This window comes from Abramis brama (assembly GCF_963993115.1).
Source record: "Abramis brama genome assembly, chromosome: 18".
Classification (NCBI taxonomy): Eukaryota; Metazoa; Chordata; class Actinopteri; order Cypriniformes; family Leuciscidae; genus Abramis; species Abramis brama.
The window spans coordinates 19,419,954-19,445,603 of NC_139980.1; the positions used below are offsets into that span (position 1 = coordinate 19,419,954).

Genomic DNA, 25,650 nt, shown 5'->3' on the forward strand with positions numbered 1-25,650 from the left:
CAGATCAACCAAAGCAGGGAGAGCATTTTCACATTTAGCTCCAAAACTCTGGAATAGTCTTCCTGATACTGTTCGTTGCTCAGACTCGCTCTCCCAGTTTAAAACTAGATTAAAGACGCATCTTTTCAGCCAGGCATTCATATAATACTTTTAATCTTACAGTTAAATCCGACCTCTAGTTCATAAACGCCAGAGGAGAACTGGCCCCCGACTGAGCCTGGGTTCTCCCAAGGGTTTTTTTTTTCTCCATTAGGTCACCTGATGGAGTTTTTCGGTTCCTTGCCACTGTTGCCTTTGGCTTGCTCAGTTGGGGATATTTGGGGATATTTAATTTAATTAATCAATCAACAATACTATTGATCAGCATTACCAAACGTGGACGTTTTCCACTAGAAACAAGCATTGATGTATTATTTTAATTTAATACTGTGAAGCTGCTTTGATACAATCTGTATTGTGAAAAGCGCTATATAAATAAACTTGACTTGACTTGACTTGACTATGTATCTCACATTTATTTCTTATTCTAAACAGTCTCAAAATCACCTGTTTTATGTTTTACTCTAAGGTTGAAAGAGGCATCTATACAACCTAACGGAGAATATTTCTATGTGTATATCTGTATCTTTACATCTCTCTTTGTTCAGAATGTGTCCCGAGCACAGCAAGTTATTATGTTTAATCTCTGTCTTCTGAAATATCATAATGGATGGGAATCATTAGACATCAATACTTAAATCTCCAACCTAATGTTTTATTCACTAAAATCAACATATATGTCTCATCCTCATAATTTACAGCCCATTTTTGGTTCGTAATGACAGCAGAATGCCACAAACACTTAAACGATAAAGACCCCGGAGCGCACCATCCTGGGGATTAGAGAGATCCAGGCTAAACTCAAGGCTAAAGGTGTGCTCTCATTTCATTGATCAATCTGACAGCTTCATGCAATATGTGTCAAATTATCTGTTCTTCCGGCTCCATATGAATCCATTAAAGTGCATGAGGAAGAAAAAAAGGCCCAGCGGGAGGGTAGAATTTAGACTGACTCATACACACTCACACAGTTCCTCACCGCCTACAATAAAACTGCACACACACACACTGTGATTCTCACACATAAGCTTTCCTCAATTTCCTCCTGCCACATCACAGAAGCGCACACACACACTGTACAACAGCATAAGTCACTTACACTGACCTACTCTCTCACACACACACACACACACACACATACATACACACACACAGTCTGAGAGAGACAAGCATGAGTAGAATCCCAGAGTGGACATTCTACTCAGAGTGTGAGTGTGTGTGTGTGTGTGTGTGTGTCTTAGATTCAGTCTTATTTAAGGTTGTGTTAGTGTTTTGGAAGATGCTTAAGAAGTCAAAACCAAAATATGAAGCATCTGCTGTTCACATGAAATCACAGCTATATGTACTGAACTACACTAAGTATGAGATCAGTGTTTTGTCTTGTCTTTTTGGGAAGAGCAAACCCTAAAAGTATTGTGGTGGTACAATGATATAGTGATAGTATCAGGTGGAAATACAATGGTACTTTGGTATGAATGATCACCATATTGCATGCCAAGGTAAATAAATAGCACTACACTTTTAGAAATACAGGTTTAGGCCAAAATATGATCTCATGTTTGGAATCCTGGTTCAATATACAATCTTTTCACTTACACTCTTGAAAATAAAAGTTCTTTATTGATATTGATGGTTTCATGAAGAACCTTTAACATCCATGGAAACTTTCCATTGCACAAACGTTTTTTTAAAGGGATAGTTCACCCAAAAATGAAAATAATCCCATAATTTACTGTCCCTCAAGCCATCCTATGTGTATATGACTTTCTTATTTGAGCCAAACACAATCAGAGTTATATTAAAAAATATCCTGGCTCTCCCAAGCTTTAAAATGGGAGTGAATAAAGCATGAGATTTTGAAGCCCAAAAAAGTGCATTCATCCATCATAAAAGTAATCGACTCGAGGGTTTAATAAAGGCCTTCTGAAGCGAAGCGATGCGTTTTTGTAAGAAAAATATCTATTTTTTATAGCTTGTGTATTTATAACTTGATAAACTATAATCACCACCGGAACTAGACTCTCATGTACGGCCGTTACTGGAAGCCAGTGATTATAGTCTATAAAGTTAAAGCCTCTATTATTTATAAAGTTAAAGCCTCCTATTGTAAAGCCTTTACCCCCTGCAGTCGTATGGCTTACTTTTATAATGGATGGATGCGCTTTTTTGGGCTTCAAAATCTCAGGTACCATTCACTCCCATTATAAAGGGCTCTAAATATGAATCCTAGATTTCTTTTGGAACTTTTTTTGTTACTGTACCAAGGTTTGTTTGTTTTTTGTTTGTTTTTTTTGCTTTGTTTCCCTCTTGTTTTTTGGAAGACAAGTACCATGATAGTACCGTGGTATTCATAGAAGTGCCTTGGAGTAACATACCATGGTACATTAATTTCAGTAGCTACCATGGATTTACCAACTGTACTACTGTACTACAGTCACAGTGGTACAATGTGTCATTTACCTTGTGTTGTTTCCACATGGCGGCCAGCGGCTTCACATCATGTTTTCCGTGTTTGCCCTCCTCCAGACACTGGTAGCACACGGGGCTCCTGCAGCTGGCGCAGTACATGCTGTAGTTCTCCGACTCGTGATCCACGCACGTCGCCTGTTTGCGCGCGGAGGCTGCGGCCGGTTGCGCGATGCCCGCCTGCGCGTGAGTCGGCGGCAGCAGCCGGTGTTTGGCCAGCGGTCCGCGGGACGGGTGGCAGCGCTGCTGGCACGGCGCGCAGTAAAACACATCGCACTGCTCGCACATCACCGTGGCGTCCACCGGGTTGCGGTCGCACAGCTGGCACTTGACGGAGGCGGCGCGGCTCTGCTGGTAGCGAGACACGATCGCCTCCAGGAGCCGGTTGCGCTGGAGTCCCCGGAGCCCGCGCTCGTCCAGCGACACGCTGCGGTGGCACAGCGGGCAGGTGATGGAGCAGTGCCGGTGCAGCAGAGCCGGCGGGAACACTCGCACCCCGTTGGGGGACTTCAGGCACGGCGTGTATGAGCCGTAGCCGCTGTCCGTCTCGCTGTACATGCTCATCTTGTCCATGTCCAGATAATCATAGTCCGAGGTGCCGGAGCTTCGGCTCTGCGGAGGGGTCTCTCCCTCCGGGGTCTGCACGATGATATTCCGGGCACACGCCAGGCAGACATTGTGCGAGCACGGTAAAATAATAGGCTCCTTAAAGAGAGAACCGCAAACCGGGCATTTCAGTTCTTCTTCCATCGCGTCCATAAACCCGCTCACACGCGCAGCCGTTGAATGAAATCAGAGCAGCACTACTAGACGCGGACAGCTCCGTTACGCGCTCCGCGCATGCGCACTGAGAGAACGGTTGTGGTAGTTGTAGTCACTCTGCCCACACCCGCCGTTTCAGTTGAGCTCTTAAAAACTACAACTCCCTTAATGCCGCTAATTAAATGCGGCGAGAAGAATTTGTATTATCGTCCCGTATTCCAGGGTCATCGGTTTGAGGGGGAAAAAAGCCTAATTTGCAATTTAAAGAAGCCCGTGTGTAAACAACCCCGTCAAAGGAGGACAGGCGTTGTAATTGTGATGGCATCTGAGAGAGGGCTGACCAGTCGCCTGATTCTGAGAGAGGCCGTAAATAATCAGTGCAAGGAATGTATCACAGCGAGCATCGAGCTGCTTCTGCCCACGCAGTCTAATTACAGCACACAATTAATGAGCACTTCAGCGCGCGCACGTCACCATAATCCTACACACACCTTATATGAGGGTTGAATGGTAATGGGGAAATTAGGCTACTGCATTCATATAAAAATAAATATTGTGTATTTCTATAGAAGCAGTTATAGTAGGCATATTTTTTCTTGAAATAGGCAAAAAGGTAAGTTAAAGTGAAAGATATTTCTTATGTAGTACACATTGGCTACAAATTATAGTGTATATATATATATATATATATATATATATATATATATATATATATATATATATATAAAAAAATAAAAGAAATTTTTTTTTTTTTTAGGGCCCATTTTCACTGTATTATTTTAGATTTGATTATTTAAAATTTTAGATTAAAATAGTTTACATTACATTATGATTGAATATGTATAACATTTTAGTATATACACACACATATATTACTCCTGTCAAACCGATTAACGCCTAACATAAAGGTTTGTCTTTATATATGTGTACATAGGCCTATATGTTTTATGTCTCTCCGTGTGTATACTGTATATACATGATACACATATATATTTATACATTTATATATATATATATATATATATATATATATGTATATATATATATAGATGCATATTTATACTAACACATACACACAAATATATATATATACATATAATAATATATATATACAAACATATATATATATATATATATATATATACACACACACACACACACACACAAACACTGTAAAAAATGTCTAACCTCTCCAAGTCAAAATTTTCTAGTGACGTCACATTTACATTTTTAAATTGGCCCAAGTGCAATTCTTGTTGCAATAGTCTGTTAACATTGGCTCAATGATAATAATACGTCAGACTAATTGAAAAATTTAGATGTTATCAGTCACTAGAAATTTTTGACTTGGGGATGTAATTTTTTTTACAGTGAAGAGAGAGAATTGAAAATTGAGAGAAAGGAGAGAAAATGCATAAATCACTAAATAATTTTCAATAAACTAATGTCCAAGGCAATCTAATCTAATAGTAGAACAGTGCAGAATATTTGGTTTGACAATCAGGGCAGCGACAGCAAACGTTATTGTTCTTTCACACACGCCTGTCGTGTTGTTCAGAGGCGCGAGACTGATCCAAGAGATTATGCTGGAGGTTTGCCAAAGGAAAAATCATCTCCTGTCATAACCCAGAGGCTGATGCATAGCCTACTGGATCAAATAACCAGGTTAGATTTTACTGATGCATTAAAATTCTTGTTTTAAATCCATCGAAGTATCATATACATCAAACCTTCTCCTCATATTATCATCCTGTCTATGTGTCAGGAGGGTTTCAAAAACAACAGAAACATAATACAAAAATGTCTTGTGAATATATGATCAAGCATATGCAGTCTGACAGAGAACAGAAACAGCAGTGTGAAAGAGAAACAGATGAAAGGGGAATACTTTTAATAACTCTGGGTTGTTGTCAAGACTGTGGCTTCGGGATTTTGAACTGAGCCTTACTTTTATTGAACAATTCCCTGTACAGCAGGGGGCACTACATAAACAAGCTCAGACATCTGGAGCACAGGATCAAATCAACACAACATATTCATGTTAAGCGGGTTTTACGCACCTTGCTTTTTAAAGCAAAACAATGTCTTTACAAGTTTATAATCTGTCAAAAGAGGGCAGTAAAAATAAGTGTTTTCATGTCTACCTCAATTTTTATTTTATTTTATTTTATTTTTTTTGCTTGACTGAAATGACAAATGAAGTGGTATATTCTTTATATTTTAACATGTATAACAAATATTAATTTCCATTTAGTTTAATAATATACATGTTATTGTAAATGATTAAAAAACAAAAAAAGCACAATTAATACAATTATAAAATGTAAGTGTTATACAGTTGCTATTTGTGATTATTTACTCACCCTCGTTTATTTCAAAACCATATGCTGTTGTCTTAAGACTCTATGGACTAATTTTTCAATAGTCTTTTAAGGCCATTTTTGAAGCTTAACAACCATTTGAAAATTGTAAGATTTTTCTTAATTTTCCTTTTGTGTTTCATGCATAATAACATGAGGGTCTGACATGAAGGCAAGTATATAATGACAGAATGTTTTATTTCCAATGAACTATTCAGTGAGAGATGGGAGTGCATCACGACACCAAATATGAGTCATATGAGAGTATTTCATTATATTTTTCATTGGCTCAAGTTATAAAATATAGATGTGAACCAATTTTTTTATTATTGGATGAATGAAAACATTTTTTCGGTGTACATTTTTTTAATAGGGTGGATGAAAATATTTTTTTCATTGTAGGGCAATATTAATTTCCATTTACTTTAATAATATACAGTTTATTATAAATGATTAAACAACATAAAGCACAATTAATACAATTATGAAATGCAAGTGTTATAAAGTTGCTATTTGTGATTATTTACTCACCCTCGTTTTATTTCAAACCCATATGCTGTTGTTTTAAGACTTTATGGACTATTTTTTCAATAGTGCTTTATTGCCATTTTTTGAAGCTTGACACCCATTTGAAAATTGTAAGATTTTTTTTTTATTCTCCTTTTGTTGAACCAACATCAAATTGTAACATTGATTCAATGCCATTACCATTGATTTTTAGATGAAATTTAAAAAAATATGTATGTTGATTTTTTTTTAAGCTTGACGCCCATTTGAAAATTGTAAGAGTTTTTTTTAATTCTCATTTTGTTTTCCATGTACAACAACAAAGGTTTGACATGAAGGCAAGTAAATAATGACAGAATTCGTATTTCCAGTGAGAGTTAGGAGTGCATCACAACACCAAAAACGAGTCATATGAGAGTACTTCATGAAATGCATTGAGATTTTAAGCCCTCATTGGTAGTGCATCAGCAGTCTCATTGATCCACATCTAAACAACAGACATGGTGCTGTCGGGATTGACTCTGACAGGCCGAGAGCTCTTCCTCAGATCCTGGAGCTGTTTGGCTGGTTTCCCCACTCCCTCCTCAAACCTCCTCTCCACAACGGGAAGCACTGTCTCGTGCAGGAAGGAAGCGTTCTGCAGAATGAAGGCCTTCTTCTCGCTCTCCTGCTCGCACCGCAGGCTGTAGTCCACGTGCTGAACCGCCACCAGTATGATCTCCCGCAGGCTCTCCAGAAACACCATGTGCAGCTCTGGGAAGTACAGCTTCAGCCCTTCCTCCAGGAACGCCATCATCTGCTTGGTGAAGGCCACGATGGTGTAGCTCAGGTTGACCCAGCAGTCTTCTCCCGTATACTGGTCGAACCCGCCGATCCCGCAGTTCCGCATTTCCTCCTTGAGTTTGGCCAGGGCTTCAGGAGTCATCAGGTTCATCCTGCGCCACATCTCCTCAGAGTTGCGATGCTTGGTCGCTTCTATGATGATGTCTTTCTGGCTTTGCAACGCCGCCCTGATGTCTTTCACGAGCAAAGACTGTAAAATGAAGGTCAGGTCCAAGCCGATGTCGCTCAGCTGCTTGCAGTGCTCGCTCGCGAACTTCACGCATTCGGCGGCGGTGGACAAGCTCTCTTTGCTGTCGAACACCTGCTTGCTGAAGGCGTCTACGAACATCTTCATCACCGAACGAGACCAGACCACGAAGGCGGAGTAGCAGCCGGTGTTCCCCGCGAAATCCGTCTCGAACTCCCTGGCGGTTTCCAGCAGGCTCGTGAAGAAGATGTTGCAGAGCTTCTGGATGTATAGCAGCGTGGCTCCTTCGATGCGAAGCTGGCGGATGGCGGTTTGGACGGCCGCGGCTCGGTTCTTCAGAAAGAGCTCGCAGGCTTTCGTGGACTGGCCCAGGCGGACGAGCTGGGATACGGCTCGCCGTGTGGCTTTAGGTCCTCCGCGGAGAGAGCGATCGGGCGAGAGCTCGAACACCAGAACCTCCGTCAGCTGTCGAACGCGCTCCTCCACCTTCCCCCTGAGATCCTTCACCCGCGGGCTCACCGGTTGCTCCTTCAGATATTCGTTTAGCTTGTCTAGAAGATCAACAGCGCCCTCAAAGTCTCTCTGAGCGATGCAAACGTCAAGGTCTTCCGGAAGCTCCTGGATCCATTCGGGACTCAGATCCACCAGTTCCTCTGAATCTAGTGGTTCGTCATCTTCAAATGGGTTCGTGGAGACGTCCTGCCTGACCGGCGACGTCGGCACCTCCTCTTCCTTTATGTGCTTGTCTTTCGCCACTTTGTTTTTCTTCGTTTCCTCCAGGATCTCCAGCCACTCTTTCTTGATCTTGCTGTTCTCAGCTTTGAAGATGCGGCTATCTGGGAACATGAGGATTTTGAACATGTCTTTAATCGGAGGGTTGTCTTTTACGTTTACAACCGCAAAGCTTTCCAGGTCATACAATGCACTGTACTTGTATTTCACAGCGCCGCGTCTGTTCGCCAACCAGGTTGCAATTAACAGGCAATCGTTCATCAGAAACGCATGGACCTTTTGGATCTGCGACATGTTGTCCGCGTCATACTCCAAAAGATCTCCATTGTAGACCAGATATCTGCCGGGGGTTTCCATGATGTTCTTGCATCCCTCCACTTTTTCCAAAAGCGTGGTTAGGGTTCTTTGTTTGACCTCTTCTGTTTCCTTTGGGAAGGCTGTGAGCATTTCTTTGGCTGTTTCGTCTTTGTCCGTGGACAGGAGAGACTGTGTAATGCTCTCCATTATGCTCTTCTGCTCGGTAAGAATGTGACTGAGCTGATACATCTCACTTTCCAGGTATGAAATCTCCTTGGCTGTCTCAATAAACTGCCTGTAGTTTTTATAAACATTTTTCTTCAGGTTTTGTGCGGTTTCGTCGGCGAGTGTTTGTATTTTCTGACGGTGTTCCTGTAAATCTCGGTCCCCGTCGGACTGCTGCGAGAGCTGCTTCACGTACGACTGAGGGTCAAAATTAGGGGATTCCAGCAACTTACGCAAACGGTTTCCAGTGTCTGCCATTTTTTTGGATGTCCCGGCGAAAGAAGATGTATAAAAGAAACACAAATGAGAATTTAATTCTGTGTAAATCAGCTAGTCATTGCAGTTCAGCTGCAGAGAGAGCGCTTCCTCAACAGGACACTCGCGACACCTCCCCGTGACGTCACTCACATCACGTGAAGAGCGAACGTTTCAAAATACACAACAACATAGATTCACGCACTTATATATTTGAATAATTTAAAAATACTAATAAAATGTGCCTCTAGTAACACGCAGGTGTTTGCATTCGGTGTATTTTACATGCATTTTGTTGTTGTTGTCCATGTTAATATGCCATAATGAGATTTAACAAATAAATAGTTTGATTAAAAAACACACATATTCACATATGTTTTAATTCATACACTTTATTACAAACATAGCTCACAAATATAAAGTATACAGATTTTTTAAATATGTCATTGTGCCAATTTGAGTAAAACAGCAAGACCAAAAATCAGCACCACCTCCTTTGTAGGAAGTGTTTTAACAGAGTAAAATGAATAAATTACCCCGTGTTTATAAGGAAAATATTTGCAGACCACACATTAATATCGGGGTGAATAAATAAATAAATATCAAAAGACTAATTCTACTATTTGTTTTTGTTTGAGCAGCTACATCAACTCCGTGCAACTGTTTTGATCGGTTAACATTTTACGTAAGAATAACGTAACACAGCATTGTTATTTTTTATTCTATTTTTGTAACTCTATTTTATCTGTTTGGGCATTGCACGGCGTAATATCCACATATTCCCCGTGTTTCGCTGTTCATGTACATTATCAAATTTAAAAATAGAAATACATTTCCCAGCATTGCATTACACTGTGTGACTTTCTGATTGGCCAACAATTATTTTTTTTCAAAGGTCTCTAGTGGAAGCGCTCTGACAGTATTCCTCCAAAAAATTGAGACGTTAATCAGTATCGTGAAAACCTTCGATTAGCCCAAACTTTATACTAAACCCTTTAATGTATGAGGTGGGAGTTTCGTTGGTTTTGATTAATGATTAACGTTATATGTGGAGTTTTTGTGCTGGTTGACGGTGTCATCCAGTTGATCTAACGTTATTCGCACTAAAGAAGACTGAAGATGGAGGATGAAGACTTTTTACTCGCTCTTCGTTTACAAGAGCAGTTTGATCAGGAGACATCGGCTGCTGGATGGAGTGATGAAGACTGTCCGGTCAGTAAAAAGCGTAAGATCGAATCCTCTAGTGTGATTCCCTTCTCTCAGCCCAGCCCCAGACCTCAGAGATCGCTGTCCATCGTGGATGAGTCGTGGGAGACGCTGGACCCCAGTCCGGACGTGAGAGCCATGTTCCTGCAGTTTAACGATAGCTTCTTCTGGGGAAAACTCAGCGGGGTGGAGGTGAAGTGGAGCCGGAGGATGACACTGTAAGAGTCACAAACCCAACGGGCAGAATTCTGTCTAATGCTCAGCAAAACAAATACATAGACAGATAGACAGACAGACATATCAATAGATAGACATAGGCCTATAGATAGATTGATAGATAGACAGACAGACAGACAGATAGATAGATAGATAGATAGATAGATAGATAGATAGATAGATAGATAGATAGATAATAGAATATTATTTTTGTATATATTACTACCTAGTTACACTGTTTATTTAAATTTAAGTTATGTTATAATATTTTCTTATATTATATTTATGTTTTTATTATTCTATGTATTCCAAGCTTTGGCAATATTGTATTATTTAAATGTTACATTCATGCCAATAAAGCAATTTGAATTGAATTGGATAGATAGATAGACAAATAGATAGGTAGACAGACAGACAGACAGACAATGGATAGATAGACAGACATATAGGCAGATAGATAGATGGATATATCTATCCATCTATCTATCTACCTATATGTCTGTCTATCTATAGACATATATGTCTATCTATATAGACATACGATGGATAGATAGATAGACATATAAGTAGAAAGACAGACATATAGATGGATAGATAGATAGATAGATAGATAGATAGATAGATAGACATACGATGGATAGATAGATAGATAGATAGATAGATAGACATACGATGGATAGATAGATAGATAGATAGATAGATAGATAGATAGATAGATAGATAGATAGATGACTTTGACGTGTGTAATCACTGTCTAATGTCTGTTTCCTCAGGTGTGCTGGTGTTTGCTCTTATGAGGGAAGAGGAGGCTTGTGTTCTATTCGACTCAGTGAACCTCTCCTGAAACTCAGACCTCGCAGAGATCTCGTACAGGTTGGTTAAATCTTCTACATGTCATCCGATTGATAGTTTATACTTTTCAGCAAGAAAAAGACCTTTTAGCAAAAATGTATTATAAAGATGTCATCCTTCAAGTCTTTGTGCTGTGAAATTGACTCTTTAATGATATTTATACAATAACGTAAGAATAACTTCAATATTGTATAATCATAATATTTCAAGATGAATATTTACTAGATTAAGCAACTTAGATTACTTGATTATCCATATATATATATTAGAAAAGTCATGTGAAAATGTAAAAAACTAAAGAGCTTTGGCTTTAAAACTAAGCATTTAAACATCATATTTCATGGTATTGGGAGATAAAGAGTGACAACTGATATTTATATGAATTTTATGCAAGTATTCTGCCATACAGTTGTACAAATCTAATCTATTTGCCTTACAAGCTTTCATAATTTAATTTTACTTTTTGACCATATAAATGACAAATTGCTAATTTTTGCTTAGTTTGAGCCTCTGAATAAAATTGAGGTATTATTTTCCTCGAATCGAGTGTGAACTCTGTATACACACTATATCGTATTATACCCAGACAGCAACATAGTGTCGGCCCAGATCCGGCCCACATCTGGTACACGTGGATTATACCAGATGTGGGCTGGATCTGGGCTGACACTATGTTGCTGTCTGGGTCATAAAAGCCATATTGTATCAAATGTGATACTCAACATAAAACACATACATTTTTTTATATTTTGTGTAAAGGTTCAATAAACTCTTCCATTTAAAACAAATAAATAAATAGATTTATATTATTTCATACTGTATGTCAGGCATTACAGGGTTAGCACAGGCTTTTGGTCTTACTGTGCACAATTCAACAATGCACCCTATTCTAAAGAAAAAAAGTTCATTTTTGTATTCTATACCATTAATCATATATATGTTATATGTTACAATAACATGTTCCATCTTATAAATTTATGTGAGGAAAATTGAAAATGAAGTGCCCTAAATGTATTTCATGATCAGTTGCAGCTTGATTTTAATTTTACTGTTTCTTTCCACAGACTCTTCTTCATGAGATGATCCACGCTCTTCTCTTTGTGACTCAAAACAACAGAGATCGAGATGGTCACGGACCAGAGTTCTGCAAACACATGGACAGAATCAACCAAGCAAGCGGCACCAAAATCACTGTAAGACTGTGAACGGATCAGATTATTAAACAATATCCAGTTGTTAAGTCTGACGTCATGTGTCAGTTTCCTGGTCCAAATGCTCTATCAGATCCCAAAAGCAAACAACAAACGGTGCCGATATACACTCACGGTGATCTAACCTTTATCTCTGTACCGAAATCTCAGTTGACCAGACAGTGATTCGTCTTTTATGAATTGTTAAAATATTGGAAATGTCATGAGCCTGAAGACTGTAATGTAAACTTAGCTTATAGATCTGTTATAAATGAATAGTGCTCATAAATGGTTGTTGAGAAAGTATTCTCAGTTGAAATGGAGAAGAGGTTTGGACCCGGAAACAGTATTCAATATGTCATGACTTAACTAGCAGAACATTATGACACCAATCTCCATGCTGTATTGCTTCTCTTTTCACAGATATATCACTCGTTTCACGATGAGGTTGACGTGTACAGGCAGCACTGGTGGCGCTGTAACGGACCCTGTCAGAATCGCAGACCGTTCTTTGGCTACGTAAAGCGTGCGATGAACAGACCTCCCTCGGCCAGAGATCTCTGGTGGGCTGAGCACCAAAGGACCTGTGGTGGAACATACACCAAAATGAAAGAGCCAGAGAATTATGGGAAAACAGGCAAAAGTGACAAAAAGAAAGACAAAAATCCTTCCAGTGAGATTTCCAAGAGTTCAAAGCCTCCCAGCAATACAACAGGTGATCCATTCGTTATTAACACATTATTAAACGATGTATAAATTGACTTTTATTCATACAAATGTGCATAGTTTTAAAAATAACACTGAAAAGCAAATTAGACTAGCTTCAAGAGCAAATGCTAAATAGAAAACATAAATAGAAAAATAAGGTCTGAACTTTCTATACCACTTCTGCTAGAATAATGTCAAATAGGACTTAAAATTGGTTCAAATAGAGTATGGTACTCTATGGCAACACTATTATTGGAAAAATGAATCTGTGTTGAATTGAGGAAAATCTATTGACCTTTTCATCAATGAATAAGAATGAAATGAAAATGTTAGATAGGGTTGATTTGGGAAGAGACTCAATCACAATAGCTAGGTTTACATGAACACTAGTTGGCATTTTAGCCAAGAGACTATGACTAAAACTCAATCAAAATTTGCTGTCAAAATTTACTAAATTGCGCCATACAGAGCGGAACAAAGATAATTAAAGGTGCTGTATATAACTTTTTCACTCTACTAAAGCATAACAATACCATAATATGTTTGGATATATTGAGAAAACATGCTAAGTTCGCATACTCCTTTCTCTGAAAAACACAGCCAGTTATTTTACTTTGAAATGTGCGTTTCCAGGCTGGAATGTTTGTTTTTGTTTTGGTCTGTGATGCTGCACGTTGCCAATTTGCCAATTTTCATTGTCCATTGCGCTCGTTCCTGTTGCGTATGCTTAAACTGGCAACCCGCGTGAGCGCCGTCCAGTCTGAGGAGTAGGTGGCGGGAGAAACGACAATCTCTGATATTTTGAATTGGACTAGAGTACCTATTTCGACCACTAGTTGTCATTCTTACAGACTGCACCTTTAAGTATACCTGAGCCTTAATTCCTAATTATTAAACAAAGGTATTTTAACTCACTGATCCATCATAAATATAGATCAATGGCTTAACTACATTTTACTACAGTGTTTCCACGTGATGTTGCAGTGGTCAGATGGTATAGTTTATAAGTTGTAATTACAAGCTCTACGAGGACATGAATGCTTTTAACAAGTCAGAATCTTGTTAAAAGGAGCAAGTCTTGTTTAGGGCACCTCAGGTTTCCTAAAAACTCCCCTTGTTTGGTCAAACTTACAGATGGTCCTACCCCAATATAACAACTTTGAATAAAATTCGAATAAAATGGCCGACTCCAACACTGATGATTCACAATTCGGTAGATCCGTCACAAATGGCATTGGTTGAGCTAGTGATGCTATGTCAGGCCGCTTGCACAAACAAAGAGCATTGTTTTGATAGTGCCACATTGCTTTTCTGGACAAATATATTATATGTATTGTGTTTCAGGCTCTGGCTTACAAGACATCAGAAATGTCATTCCATTCAGTGGGAAAGGGTTTATTCTTGGAGGGAACACGCAGACTTCCACAAACAAGCTGACTCAGCGTCCTCCTAAAGCACATCCTGACTCTGACTCTGACTCTGACTCTCCGCTCCTTCCAAGACTATGGCCCATTGAGACAAACTTGCCCAAAAGAGTCAGCAAAGGTTCATCGACTGTTCCCCGCAGGAAGTCTGTTAGCAACACTAATGCCTTTATCAACGTCAACGGCTCACCTGTGAGGATTTCCAAAGTCAAAGACTTAAGAGGCAAGCAGAGGTCAGTGCAAGATCTCTTCCAGGCCATAGTCCTCAAATCTCCGGAGAGAGCAGCCAGTGCTCCCGGTTCCTCCAAGCCTGCCACAGATGCCACGACAGCAAACCCTGCTAAATGTAATGGAGCATCTTCATCTAGTGCCTTAGACACAAAACCTTTTGGGAAAACAAGCCTGATCAATAACCATCATTCATCCACCACCACAGGGCCAAAGCCTGACTCTATAGAGTCGTATCTCTCCAAATATTTTGGAAACAGTGCTAAAACTGAATTCCCAGATTCAAAGTCGAAAGCTTTCGGAAGCTCTCAAAAGTCTGCAACTAGCACACCAGGTTACGTTTCTAAGCTCTTCGGAAGTAACCAAAAACTAGGGTCAGATGCTGCAAGCTCAGGATTCGGAAACACTGGCACTCCCCAAAGTTCACACACTTCAACTACTTCAGGGTCCAGTTCCAAGCACTCCGGAAAGCATGAATCCAACTTTCCGAGTCCTAGAAACATTGGCAGCCCCCGGACATCAGGGAGTACGCCTTCAGGAGCCAAGAAAAGATCACGGGAAGAGCATAACTCCGAACATATCTTTGATTACTTCCAGCGGACAGTCGGTGAGTCCGCCACGTCCGCAGTGCAGCAGAGAGAGGAGGTCGGAGACGCCGTTCCAAACAATCCTCCATTCCAGATCACCGTCCACTGCCCTGTGTGCCACATCAAAGTACCCGAGTCTGCAGTCAATGAACATTTAGATTCCTGTCTGTTGTAATCTCTGAAAACATTTAGTACAGACCATAGGGCTTTGCTAAAGCTAGGAGAGGTGTTTTCTATGGGATTTCTGTGTTCAAAACTCAGGTATAGCTGTAAATAGAAAGATTACATATTATTTAATATCATAGTGGTGAGAAACATTACTTCCAATGCAATAACTTTGTAAGGCTTTTAAAATACATTTAGAAGTCGTTAGCAGCGCAATAGCCCACAAAAAGTACCACATTTCCTTTTGTACTTCTCCAATTACTGACTTATTCTACCTCAATTTTGTAAAAAAGATTCTTTGCATCATGGGAAGAATATTGGGTGTGGTCAGCAGGACTGATTGACAGCTTAGTTGAAACCGAGTGAGTTGTTTGAAGAGACGTCACTGTCCTTGTGTGGGTTGATGTCCGCGGTTCATGCTGATTCAGCAGTACTGAATTTCACTCGTGTTGGCTGTCCGCTGTGGGATTTAGATGTGATTAGCTTTTCTGCCGGATCAGGCTTTGCAAGGTCGTTTTCATCTCGGTGTCATCAATAACAGCTCTGTTAGATTGTCCCATGAGTGGGGGGTGGAGCTTGTGCTGCCTTCTGCATAATAATTTTGCGTATGCTTTGTGCCTTAGAGGAATGCACACATTTAAAAAATGAACCCCACCCAGATGTGAATTTATTAAGGCGTGCAGGATAACACCATGCGATTAGAGTCATGATGTATTGTTGTGTTTCAAATTCAGCGACACGCCTCAGTAAACAATGGCTGATAACGAGGTCACGCTGCTCATGTTACACCTAGAACACGCAGATGTTAATTTTGGCGTGGTTCACTTATAGGCCCAAGCACATAATTGTGATTTACCTGCATGGCGCAGTGATTTGTTTAGTGTTTGTCATGCTCCAGGCAGTGATGTAACTTATAATCTGTGCATGTGGTTTTAACATGCACTACAGGTTCTGATAAAGGCAAAACTGTGATGGTGATGCATCATTCTCTGTTGGGACTGAAAACTTTGCACAATTTACTGTTGGCCAATTTAGGACCAGACATTTTGTTTTAAAAATGGTTTTATATTGATTCATACTCTGTTTTAATAAAAAATTGAGAGGTTTTTTAAAGGGATAGTTCCACCCAAAAATGAAAATTCTGTCATAATTTACTCACCCTCATGTTGTTCCAAACCTCTACGAGTTTCTTTCTTCTTTCTATTTTTGTAGAATGTTGGTAATCAAACAGTTGACGGTAGCCATTGACTTCTATAGTAGGAAAAAATATACGTAAGGGAAGTCAATGGCTTCCGTCAACTCTCTGGTTACTAACATTCTTCAAAATATCTTATTTTGTGTTCAACAGAAGAAAGAAACTTATACGAGTTTGGAACAACATGAGGGTGAGTAAATGATGACAAAATTTTCATTTTTGGGGGGGACTATCCCTTCAGGTGGTTTCAAATGTTTGTGTGTTTTAAATGTTAATGTTTCGTTATTAAAATGTTAAGTGGATTTTCTATCGTGTTTAAAACCTCAAAATTGTGCCTGATTTATGTTTGACTGTTGCCTTTCACTTTGTTGTTGAAATAAATGTTCAATTAATTAATTTGGTATCCCTTTGTCTTCTTGAAACAGTCTAGGTGGTATTTATTTTCATTCATACCTAATTTTACATATGGACAATCCTGGTACCTTTTGAACTGTAACATTTTAAAAAAGAATAGACTTGTTTGTAACTTAAGGAAGCAAGCATTTTTATAGGATAAAGTAGACTTAGGAGCCATTCACAAAGGTTTTTTTATTTTATTCCACTGCTTGCGTCTACACAAAAAAATTAAATGGGTAGCTGCAGGTCAAAGAAATGGGTGTGACGAAAGGTGAATTGCTACAACAGAAACTAACCCCTAACCCACACCCTAAAGCCCAAAGCATACTTCAGTCGTCTGCGTTTAGTGATGGTCCGCGCATTGTCCGTGACGTTAATTTCGTCATCAGGAGGGTCTTGCACATAACTGAGCACTTGAAAACAAAGTCCACTAGACACTGACGGCGAGAAAATACGTGAGACACAAGCAGTGGAATAAAAAAAAAAGAAAATTTGAACTAGTGCTGTCAAATCGATTAATCACATCTAACATAAAAGTCTACAAATATAATATATATATATATATATATATATATATACACACATACAAACTTTTATGTTAGGTTAATCAATTTGACAGTACTAATTTTAACTTTAGTGTTGCAATTAAGAACAGCATGTTGTGTGTGAGACGCAAGACGTCCATCTAACAGATGTTTACATAGAAAAACAATGGAAAAGCAGTGCAGTGGAATGCAAAGACACGGTCAAACACTCCCATTTAGTGCGCTTGTATAGAAAAACAATGGAAAAACGGCACAGTGAAATACCAAAACGTATTCTGTGAACGGCCCCTTACAAAATAAGCTCTGACATTTTAATAGTTGTTAATTACTTTATTATTTATTAAAATTACATGTAATTGTGTAAATAATTAACAGGATAGAAATAAGTGCAGAGCCGAATGGGTGGGGCTTGATCTTGTCTAGCTCCGCCTCTGTGGATCAAAGGGGTGACGCTTAACTCAATTAGGTTTGGGGTTAGAGTTAAGGTGTGGTTGGACGTCAAGCTCCGCCCATTGGCAGCCTCTCGAAATAAAAGCTAAAGTTTTTTAAGGTTAACCACTAAATATAGGTGTTAATTTAATCTTTGTATTTTTGTCCAACAGGATGGAATGTTTTAGTTTGACACATCAGCTAATACCACAAGTAATCACATGTCTGTGCTGTTTTTCCTCATATTAGTGTCACTTCCTGGAAGATGATTGAATTACGTTAGGACATATGATAAGGGCAAAATGTATAATGTACATAATGAATGAATCAAAGTGATAGCATTCACTGTTCACTTCGTGTGGACCACATGTGTTGATGTGGAACAGAACAGAGAAATGACCAGTAAAGAAAGGATACTTTGGAAATGTTTGGCTAATTGTTAATTTTTAGCTAATTGTTTTACATTGTTGTTTTTTAACATGACAAAACGACCTTGTGGTCACTGGTCGGATCTTTATCCCAACTCACTGAGTCACACAGATAACAAGTTTCAGCCAGGTTGTAGATATTCAGTTCATTGGTAAAGAAGGCAGGGAAGTTTAGCAGCATCTGAGCTGTCTTTGTGTGCCTGTGTGCACATGCTGTCATTGTAATGGCCTCATGTCAATGCTTTATGTCCAGCTGCAGCAGGGTGTGTGTGTTTGTGTGTGTCAGAGGGGCGGATCCGTGGCCGATCGCGGTCACCATCTGCCCGCCACTGACACCTTTGTTCCGTGTTGGGATCCCGGCCCTGACCTCACCCTCAGTCAATTCATCTGGCCATTTCCTGCCCATGTGCTCTTCAAGCCAAGGTCTGAGCTGCCATTAGAGGATTTCACCCTGTAATCACAATTACAATGCTAAATTAGAATATAACACGCATACATGCATGCAACACATTTATATTATCAACATGCACCAATGCTACATTTTTCTAAATGTCATAATCATTTGTTAACAAACAAGTATTCATTACTTCAATGAGCTCATTGTTTCTGCCAATGATTACATTGATTAAATTAATACATTTTTAGCTAACTGATTTTGTATAAGTACATTTCTGAAATACATAACTTAGACAGTTACCTCTGATAATAGATCACTCTAAAGTGTAATGTGGACTGCATTTTCTGTAAAGCTGCTTGAAACGATGTGTATTGTTAAAAGCGCTATACAAATGTAAATTGAGTGTGAATATTTATAAAAGTATGTTTATTTTTAACACTTCTTAAAGTGAATATAATATATAAGTATCTCTTTTTTAGAACAGAATATATATATATATATATATATATATATATATATATATATGTGTGTGTGTGTGTGTGTGTGTGTGTGTGTGTGTGTGTGTGTGTGTTATTGTTATTATTATTTTAAACACGTCAGTAACAAACCTAAACAATATACATGTGATGAAAATGTAGGTTACCACACAATAGCTCCGGCTGCGCTTTGATCAGAAGAAAAGATTAAATCAGAACTTAATGCTCATGAATATTCAGTGACCCTCCTCTCCGTCATTGGCCACGCCCAGTCTGCGCTGGGTCTCTTTAAAGCGAACGGAAGTGCGAGTTCCAGCCCGACAGATTATAGGTGTTGTTCGGAGCGGTGGCTGTTACATGGGTTTTTCGACGTCAAGGTGTAAAGGTCTTTAAGAAAACCATCATATGCCGTTACTGTACCCTCGACTGTAAGCAGAGCTTGTTATTGGTGAATGTTAGTATGAATGGTAAGGTTGGGAATGGAGCAGCGGGCGGTGTGCTGGCCTGTATTGAGGGTCTGCCGCCTCTGCCCAAGAGCCTGAGCGGACTCCTCAACTCCAGCGGCGGCTCGTGGAGGGACATGGAGAGGATGTATGTGAAGAAGACCATGATTCAGGACGACCTGAGTCGAGGAAGGAATAACACGGACAGTCTGCTGGCGAGTAAACCAGCTAACCTGGATGCCGCCCTGGCTTTGCTTAGAAAAGAGATGGTGAGTGTGTACGGAATAGTAAGCAACAGCTGTTCTCCTTTGACTGCAGGCGTTCATTTAATTTGTAAGTGCTTGTGAGCTTACGAGACAGCTTGTTTTGGACATCATAGGAGAGAATCGAACATTTTTATGGAACGCCATTGGTGTCAAAAGTTCGTTAACGAACTTGATGTTAATTTTGAAATATTTGAACGCGCCTGTGATTTTTCGTTTCGAATGTTCGGAACTAGTCTGTGATTGGCAAAAAAAAAAAAAAAAAACGTTTTCTTCGAATGTTTTGAACGTGACCGTGATCCTCAAAAAATGTTTGACTTCAAAGATTCGAACACTCATTTCCGACCATGTTCGATTCGAATGGCTGGATCATACATTCAGAACTTGCTTGTGATGCCCAAAAATTAACGATATAAATGTTTTAAAAAAATGCCCCCAAAAATGTTAGCATATATATATATATATATATATATATATATATATATATATATATATATATATATATATATGTATATGTATATGTGTGTGTGTATGTATGTATGTGTGTGTGAACGGAACATTTGTGTTTGACACAGAAACATAGCTGTGAATCACAGGATGTTCAAAACATTCAAATCATTATATATACATACACACATATTGAATGTTTTGAACATCCTGTGATTCCAAGCTATTTTTCATTTAAATGTTTCTGTGTTGAACACAAATGTTCGGTTCTTAAAGGTCCCGTATTATGCCCCTTTTCACAAGATGTTAAATAAGTCTCTGATGTCCCCAGAGTGTGTATGTGAAGTTTTAGCTCAAAATACCCAACAGATCATTTTTTACAGCATGTTTAAATTGTCATTTTTGGGGCTCAGAAAAACGCTGTTTTAGTGTGTGCCCTTTAAATGCAAATAAGCTGCTTGCTGGACGACCCAGGGGGTGGAGCTTCATGAGCTCGCGCTCAGTCTCTCAGGACAATTTCATCTCATGGAATGATGATAATATCAGAAACTCTCAGTAACGGTGTTCATTTCGAGTCGGACAATAATGCCTACAGAGTCAGAGTGCTGTATAGAGATGGAACAGGTATAGTTTAGTAGTTTAATTACGGTTATAACGTATTTGTCATCTGCTTGTAGTAGGCTATGTATCCATTATTAATAGCCTACAAGTCTGCTGTTTCGGACCAGGTCCGAATGATGAAACACATACTGATGAGTTTAATAAAGTTTATTGTACATCACACAAAAGATGAAGCGTCCGTTTTACTTCAGAAAATCACTGTAAGAGCTGAGTAAACACAGTAAGTTATAAGAAGTGCGCAAGTACATAAACGAATTTCGGTAGAGTTGAGGGAGCATTTTCTTTAAAAACAAAATAATTCCACCTCGTCTTCAGCGGCTGCCTCAGATTTCGGGAGTAAATAGAGAGTGCTATGTGGATTAATACATCCAGCCACACAACCCCTACAGCTCTTGGGAGACATTCTCGTCAGTGCAGCAGCTGTGAACTCGATCAGGGCGGGTCTATGTTGAAACGGCAGTGTCTGTCAACACTCGTGGGTGGGGCCTGTGCTTAGTGACGTCACTAAAACAGCATTCTGAAAACAGGTCGTTGGGAGACACTGCTGATGATTTATGGGGATTAATAAAAAAGGAGTGAGTGGATTTTTATCACTATTGGCTGGTTGTGTACACACACTGCCAACACACATTTGTACAGACAGCATGCAAAAGTGAATTTTGCATAATAGGGGACCTTTAACTTACATATGCCCAAAAAGCTTTGCTTCAAATGTTTTGAACATATCCCTGATATTTTTTTTATTCAAATGTTTTGAACTCGATCCGTATGTTCCGATTGCGCCTGTGATGAACAAATAACTTTGGTTCGTACGTTTTTAACCTCCTCTAATGCCCAAAATGTCCGATTTGAATGTTCGGAACTAGTCTGCGATGCCAAAAAATGTTTGCTTTGAACAAGACAGTAATGTTTAAAAACGTTTGATTTGAATGTTTTGAACACTTTTGTGATATCCAACAATGTTCTGTTCGTACATTAATAACTTTTCCTTGATGCCTAAAAATGTTCAGTTCGAATTAAAATGCGCCTTTGATGAACAAAAATGTTCGGTTCCCATGTTCTGAACTTCTCTGTGCTGACTAGAACCATTACAATGTCAGAACAAAGGTAACATAAGATTTGGAATGCAAGCTCAAAATATACATTATATGACTCTGCTAAATACCACAGGTAGATTTCAAAGTAAATGTTTGTTCTAGTATGCAATTTGTTGTCCCTTTGATCTCTGCAAGTACTCATTCCAGTGTGTGTTTGCGCAGGTGGGTTTGCGGCAGCAGGACATGTCCCTGCTCTGTCAGCTCTGGTCCCTTCACGAGTCCATCCAGGAGTACAAAGGCAGCTGCCAGGACCTCTCCGCTGTGTCCAGTGCCGATGGCCCGTACGGGATAGAGAACGGCTATTTCGATGAAGATGAGGAATATTACACTGAATCCGGTCTGACGCCAACCGAAACGCCAGATGGAAATGACACATCTCCTAAAAACGGGACATCCAAGGACAGCTGGATACATGACTCGTTCCATATCACAATATAAAACGCTTGACTTTTTTTCTTTCTTTTTTTTCTTTGATGAAAACAAGCTGTGCCATAATTTAGTTTGCTGGCATTTAGTTTCACAGCAGACTCTTTCTATAGGAAATATAAATGAGGATTATTATTTATTGTATAATATACAACATAGTATTTTTTTTTTTCCTCCTGATTTAATCAACATTGGAAATTTTATACGATCATTTTTATAAGGGGAGAAGCATATCATTTCATAATGATGTTTACAGTAAATCATGTTTGAGCTTCTGTTGGTGGATTTATAGCTGTCGGTTTGGCGCTTCACCCCTCCGGATTTATAAAAGTCTTATTTCTCGCTGAGCAGTTGCTCGCTGGGTGCTTACAGGAAACAGGGGTATGTTTTTATTGAAAATATGAATTCTGAATAATATACTGGAAGTGCTACCTATTCTTCGCTGAAATGTAATCCAGGATATAACCAGCACTAAGAGCTTGTGACAGCATCACCAAAACAAAACTCAAATCTTCCAGGTTACTATTGTATTGTGTTATGAACATATTAACTCATTATGAACATATTTATATACTGTATAAGTAAATCGATAACCAGCTCCATAACATTTCCATAGCGTTTCCTTCCCAATTTATGTAAACCTATGCTAGATCATGTATTGTAGATGTTTTATTTATTTCCTTATGATTGCTGCTTGGATTCAGTCTTCCATTGCACTTTCAGTGCATATCATTGGAGAATCATCGTGTCTCCTTTTGCATAAATGTCATGTGACGCACATAAGGGTCACCTGTATTCAAAATGTGTAATAAACTGTTTTAGCAAGTGCATATGGCCATCAATCCACCAAATGTTATGCATATTGTGAATGGTATCACAGCATGCCATAATGTAAGCATTTTCTTGATGTGTGGGTGAATCGAATGCCTGGAATTCAAAAAGTGCATCATTATGGATCATCTAATTCTGACTGAGAATCTTCAGAGATGTTTCATCTACAAGAATATCAATATCAGCAGAGAGAGAATCTGTTCTACCTCTTGTGTGTTTGAGCTCTGAAATGTTTTTTTCTCTCGCACCAGCAGATACAATCAAGCCGCTTTATAATTCCCAGCATTTCTGATTAAACTTTAACACTCTTCCATTTTATAATCTGCTTATTTGGCTCAATTCTGAGAGGGAGAAAAACAAAACAAGGATCTTGTTATGCAACCACAAGGCTTTAGGTGCTTTGACCAAAAGCAGCACTGAACTTCACACGTCGTGCCTTGACGCACCTCGGCTTTGAATCCAGGTGTTTTTTTGCCATTGCTGGCCCTTCTGTTATCGTATAATTTCATATCTACATCCAGCATCTTCATTTCAGTCCCTCTCATTAACAGCCGAACGTTCCACCCTAAAAATGTCTCCCCATTATCTTCTACCCCGCTGTGATTTATTACTGTGATCCTGCTCGGAAATTCCCGCTCGTTTTTTGTAATTTGCATAGAAGTCGGTAAAAGTAATTGTTGGCCCCTTTGATCTCTGTGGTTGGCATTGAAATGATTTCTGCTATTGTTTTGTATACAGAGATGCTACGTTATTCAGTTAGATGGCTTTTGTGTGTTTGGCTTTGATGTTTTTGGTCAGTCCATGTTCTCGAATGTGTTTTTCAAAGTTGTCAGATGTGTTTGAATTAATAATTGATACAGGAATTATACATTTTGTATGTTTTATTGTGTGTGTTAGCTATATAAAATAAATATAATGTATTGTCCTTCTGTTTTTGTTGCTACTTTTCTGTCACTTTAGAATTTTATATATATATATATATATATATATATTAACGTTTCAGACTGCTTAATTCAGTTGTCTGGTTATCTTATTTCATTTGCATCTGCAATTTTGTATATAAATATCGTAACTTCTGAGAGCCTGTTTAATAATGGATCAGGATGTTAAAAATTGTGGCTGATTTGCTCTAGTTGCATCCATCACACTGGAAATGGATAGACTCAGTTCAATGTATTGTTGGATAGAGTATTTCACACATTAAATTATTTTATACTACTTTGAAAAAAGTAGTACTTTGGGTCATTCATCTCGATTTATTTATCATATGGAGAAAATGTGCATATTGTGCTTATACTTTAGTATATTATGTTTACTGTGCAGCACAGTATGCAAATTTTCTGTATGCATATAATATCAGGTTGACCTACATATGCATAAATGAACATTAGCTTACTGTGTGGATTATCGTCTCCTATAATGCAATGCACTCCATACAACCTTCTATATCCTTTTTTTATTTGATTTACCTGCCAAATGTTAAGGCATTTATACACAGATCTGGATAAAAATGCAAAATTACCATTTTATTTCCAAGATTATAACTTGATTCCACTTGCTGAATTAAACATGCAGTATAATTAAGTCATACATGTAGAATATTACTGTTTGAAATGTTTACGTGGAATAATGCTGGTTTCCCTTACTGGTAACACTTTATACTAGGTGTCTTTAACTACTATATACTTAAATAAATAAAAAAAATTGTTGGGTACAATGTACTTATTGTGTTGATGACTTTTGCTTCTATTGTGGTGTGATACGGGTAAGGTAGGTTTAAGGAGTAAGGGAATTTATAATATAATATTCCTCATTTAAATAATTCTTGGCCAAGATTATTATTATTTTTTTTTTATAAAGCTGGCTGAAAGAAAAAAGTTATACCTAGGATGGCGTGAGGCTGAGTAAATTATGGGATAATTTGAATTTTTGGGTGAAATAACCCTTTAAGGGGCGTTACATTTCCGACACATGCTATGTGCGGTCGACCAGTCACAACAGACCGGGGCCGGCTGACCAATCAGAGCCGCTTGTGCTTTTTGGAAGGCAGGTTTTAAAGCGTTCAGACAGAGGGTGAAAGCAGGTGCTGCAACAATGTAAATTATAAGGAAATTGAGTTTTCTGAACATTAAATGATGTAAACCTATTTTAGACCCCAAAAACAAAATTATGAACCTGTAAATGAGCATAATAGGACCTCTTTAAAATCAAGATGCTATATGTTGTAGCTATAGTAAGTTATTATAGTTATATTATATTGGCATATTACTAACATTACATACTAACTTTCTGCCTGCAGGCAGAACACTGAGTTATTGCCCTGATCTGGCAGAAACAAACTGACAAC

At 38.7% G+C, this 25,650-nt stretch overlaps 4 protein-coding genes across 5 annotated transcripts in view; 2 read left to right on the forward strand and 2 right to left on the reverse strand.

Annotated features, from left to right (window-relative positions):
- The window catches only part of trim67 (tripartite motif containing 67), a 38,563-nt gene extending 34,806 nt beyond the window's left edge, over positions 1–3,757 (reverse strand). The window contains exon 1 of one of the 2 annotated variants that reach the window (XM_084091075.1): positions 2,560–3,757. In XM_084091075.1, coding sequence (XP_083947201.1) covers positions 2,560–3,324 — 765 coding nt within the window. In that variant the 5' untranslated portion in view covers positions 3,325–3,757. The remainder of the gene's footprint in view (positions 1–2,559) is intronic. The other variant, XM_084091076.1, reaches the window with a different exon arrangement.
- Positions 3,758–6,348: 2,591 nt separating this feature from the next.
- On the reverse strand, positions 6,349–8,874 carry exoc8 (exocyst complex component 8). Its single transcript, XM_084091233.1, has one exon. It carries the CDS (start codon positions 8,734–8,736, stop codon positions 6,682–6,684), a length of 2,055 nt encoding a protein of 684 aa, XP_083947359.1. The 5' UTR covers positions 8,737–8,874; the 3' UTR covers positions 6,349–6,681.
- A 736-nt stretch (positions 8,875–9,610) lies between these two features.
- sprtn (SprT-like N-terminal domain) lies at positions 9,611–16,900 on the forward strand. Its single transcript, XM_084091778.1, has 5 exons — positions 9,611–10,157; positions 10,929–11,028; positions 12,072–12,200; positions 12,621–12,912; positions 14,250–16,900. The coding sequence occupies exons 1-5, from the start codon at positions 9,853–9,855 to the stop codon at positions 15,317–15,319; spliced, it is 1,896 nt and encodes a 631-aa protein (XP_083947904.1). The 5' UTR covers positions 9,611–9,852; the 3' UTR covers positions 15,320–16,900.
- A 2,550-nt stretch (positions 16,901–19,450) lies between these two features.
- fam89a (family with sequence similarity 89 member A) lies at positions 19,451–24,228 on the forward strand. The gene is made up of 2 exons (XM_084091364.1): positions 19,451–19,887; positions 22,209–24,228. Exons 1-2 carry the CDS (start codon positions 19,636–19,638, stop codon positions 22,482–22,484), a joined length of 528 nt encoding a protein of 175 aa, XP_083947490.1. The 5' UTR covers positions 19,451–19,635; the 3' UTR covers positions 22,485–24,228.
- The last annotated feature ends 1,422 nt before the right edge of the window (positions 24,229–25,650 follow it).

Bases quoted from the DNA above. Each gene is read 5' to 3' on its own strand.
- exoc8 (XM_084091233.1), bottom strand. From the start codon at position 8,736: ATGGCAGACACTGGAAACCGTTTGCGTAAGTTGCTGGAATCCCCTAAT.
- sprtn (XM_084091778.1), top strand. From the start codon at position 9,853: ATGGAGGATGAAGACTTTTTACTCGCTCTTCGTTTACAAGAGCAGTTT. The intron at 10,158-10,928 runs GTAAGAGTCACA...CTGTTTCCTCAG, and splicing joins TGGAGCCGGAGGATGACACT to GTGTGCTGGTGTTTGCTCTT. The intron at 12,201-12,620 runs GTAAGACTGTGA...CTCTTTTCACAG, and splicing joins CAAGCGGCACCAAAATCACT to ATATATCACTCGTTTCACGA.
- fam89a (XM_084091364.1), top strand. From the start codon at position 19,636: ATGAATGGTAAGGTTGGGAATGGAGCAGCGGGCGGTGTGCTGGCCTGT. The intron at 19,888-22,208 runs GTGAGTGTGTAC...GTGTTTGCGCAG, and splicing joins CTTTGCTTAGAAAAGAGATG to GTGGGTTTGCGGCAGCAGGA.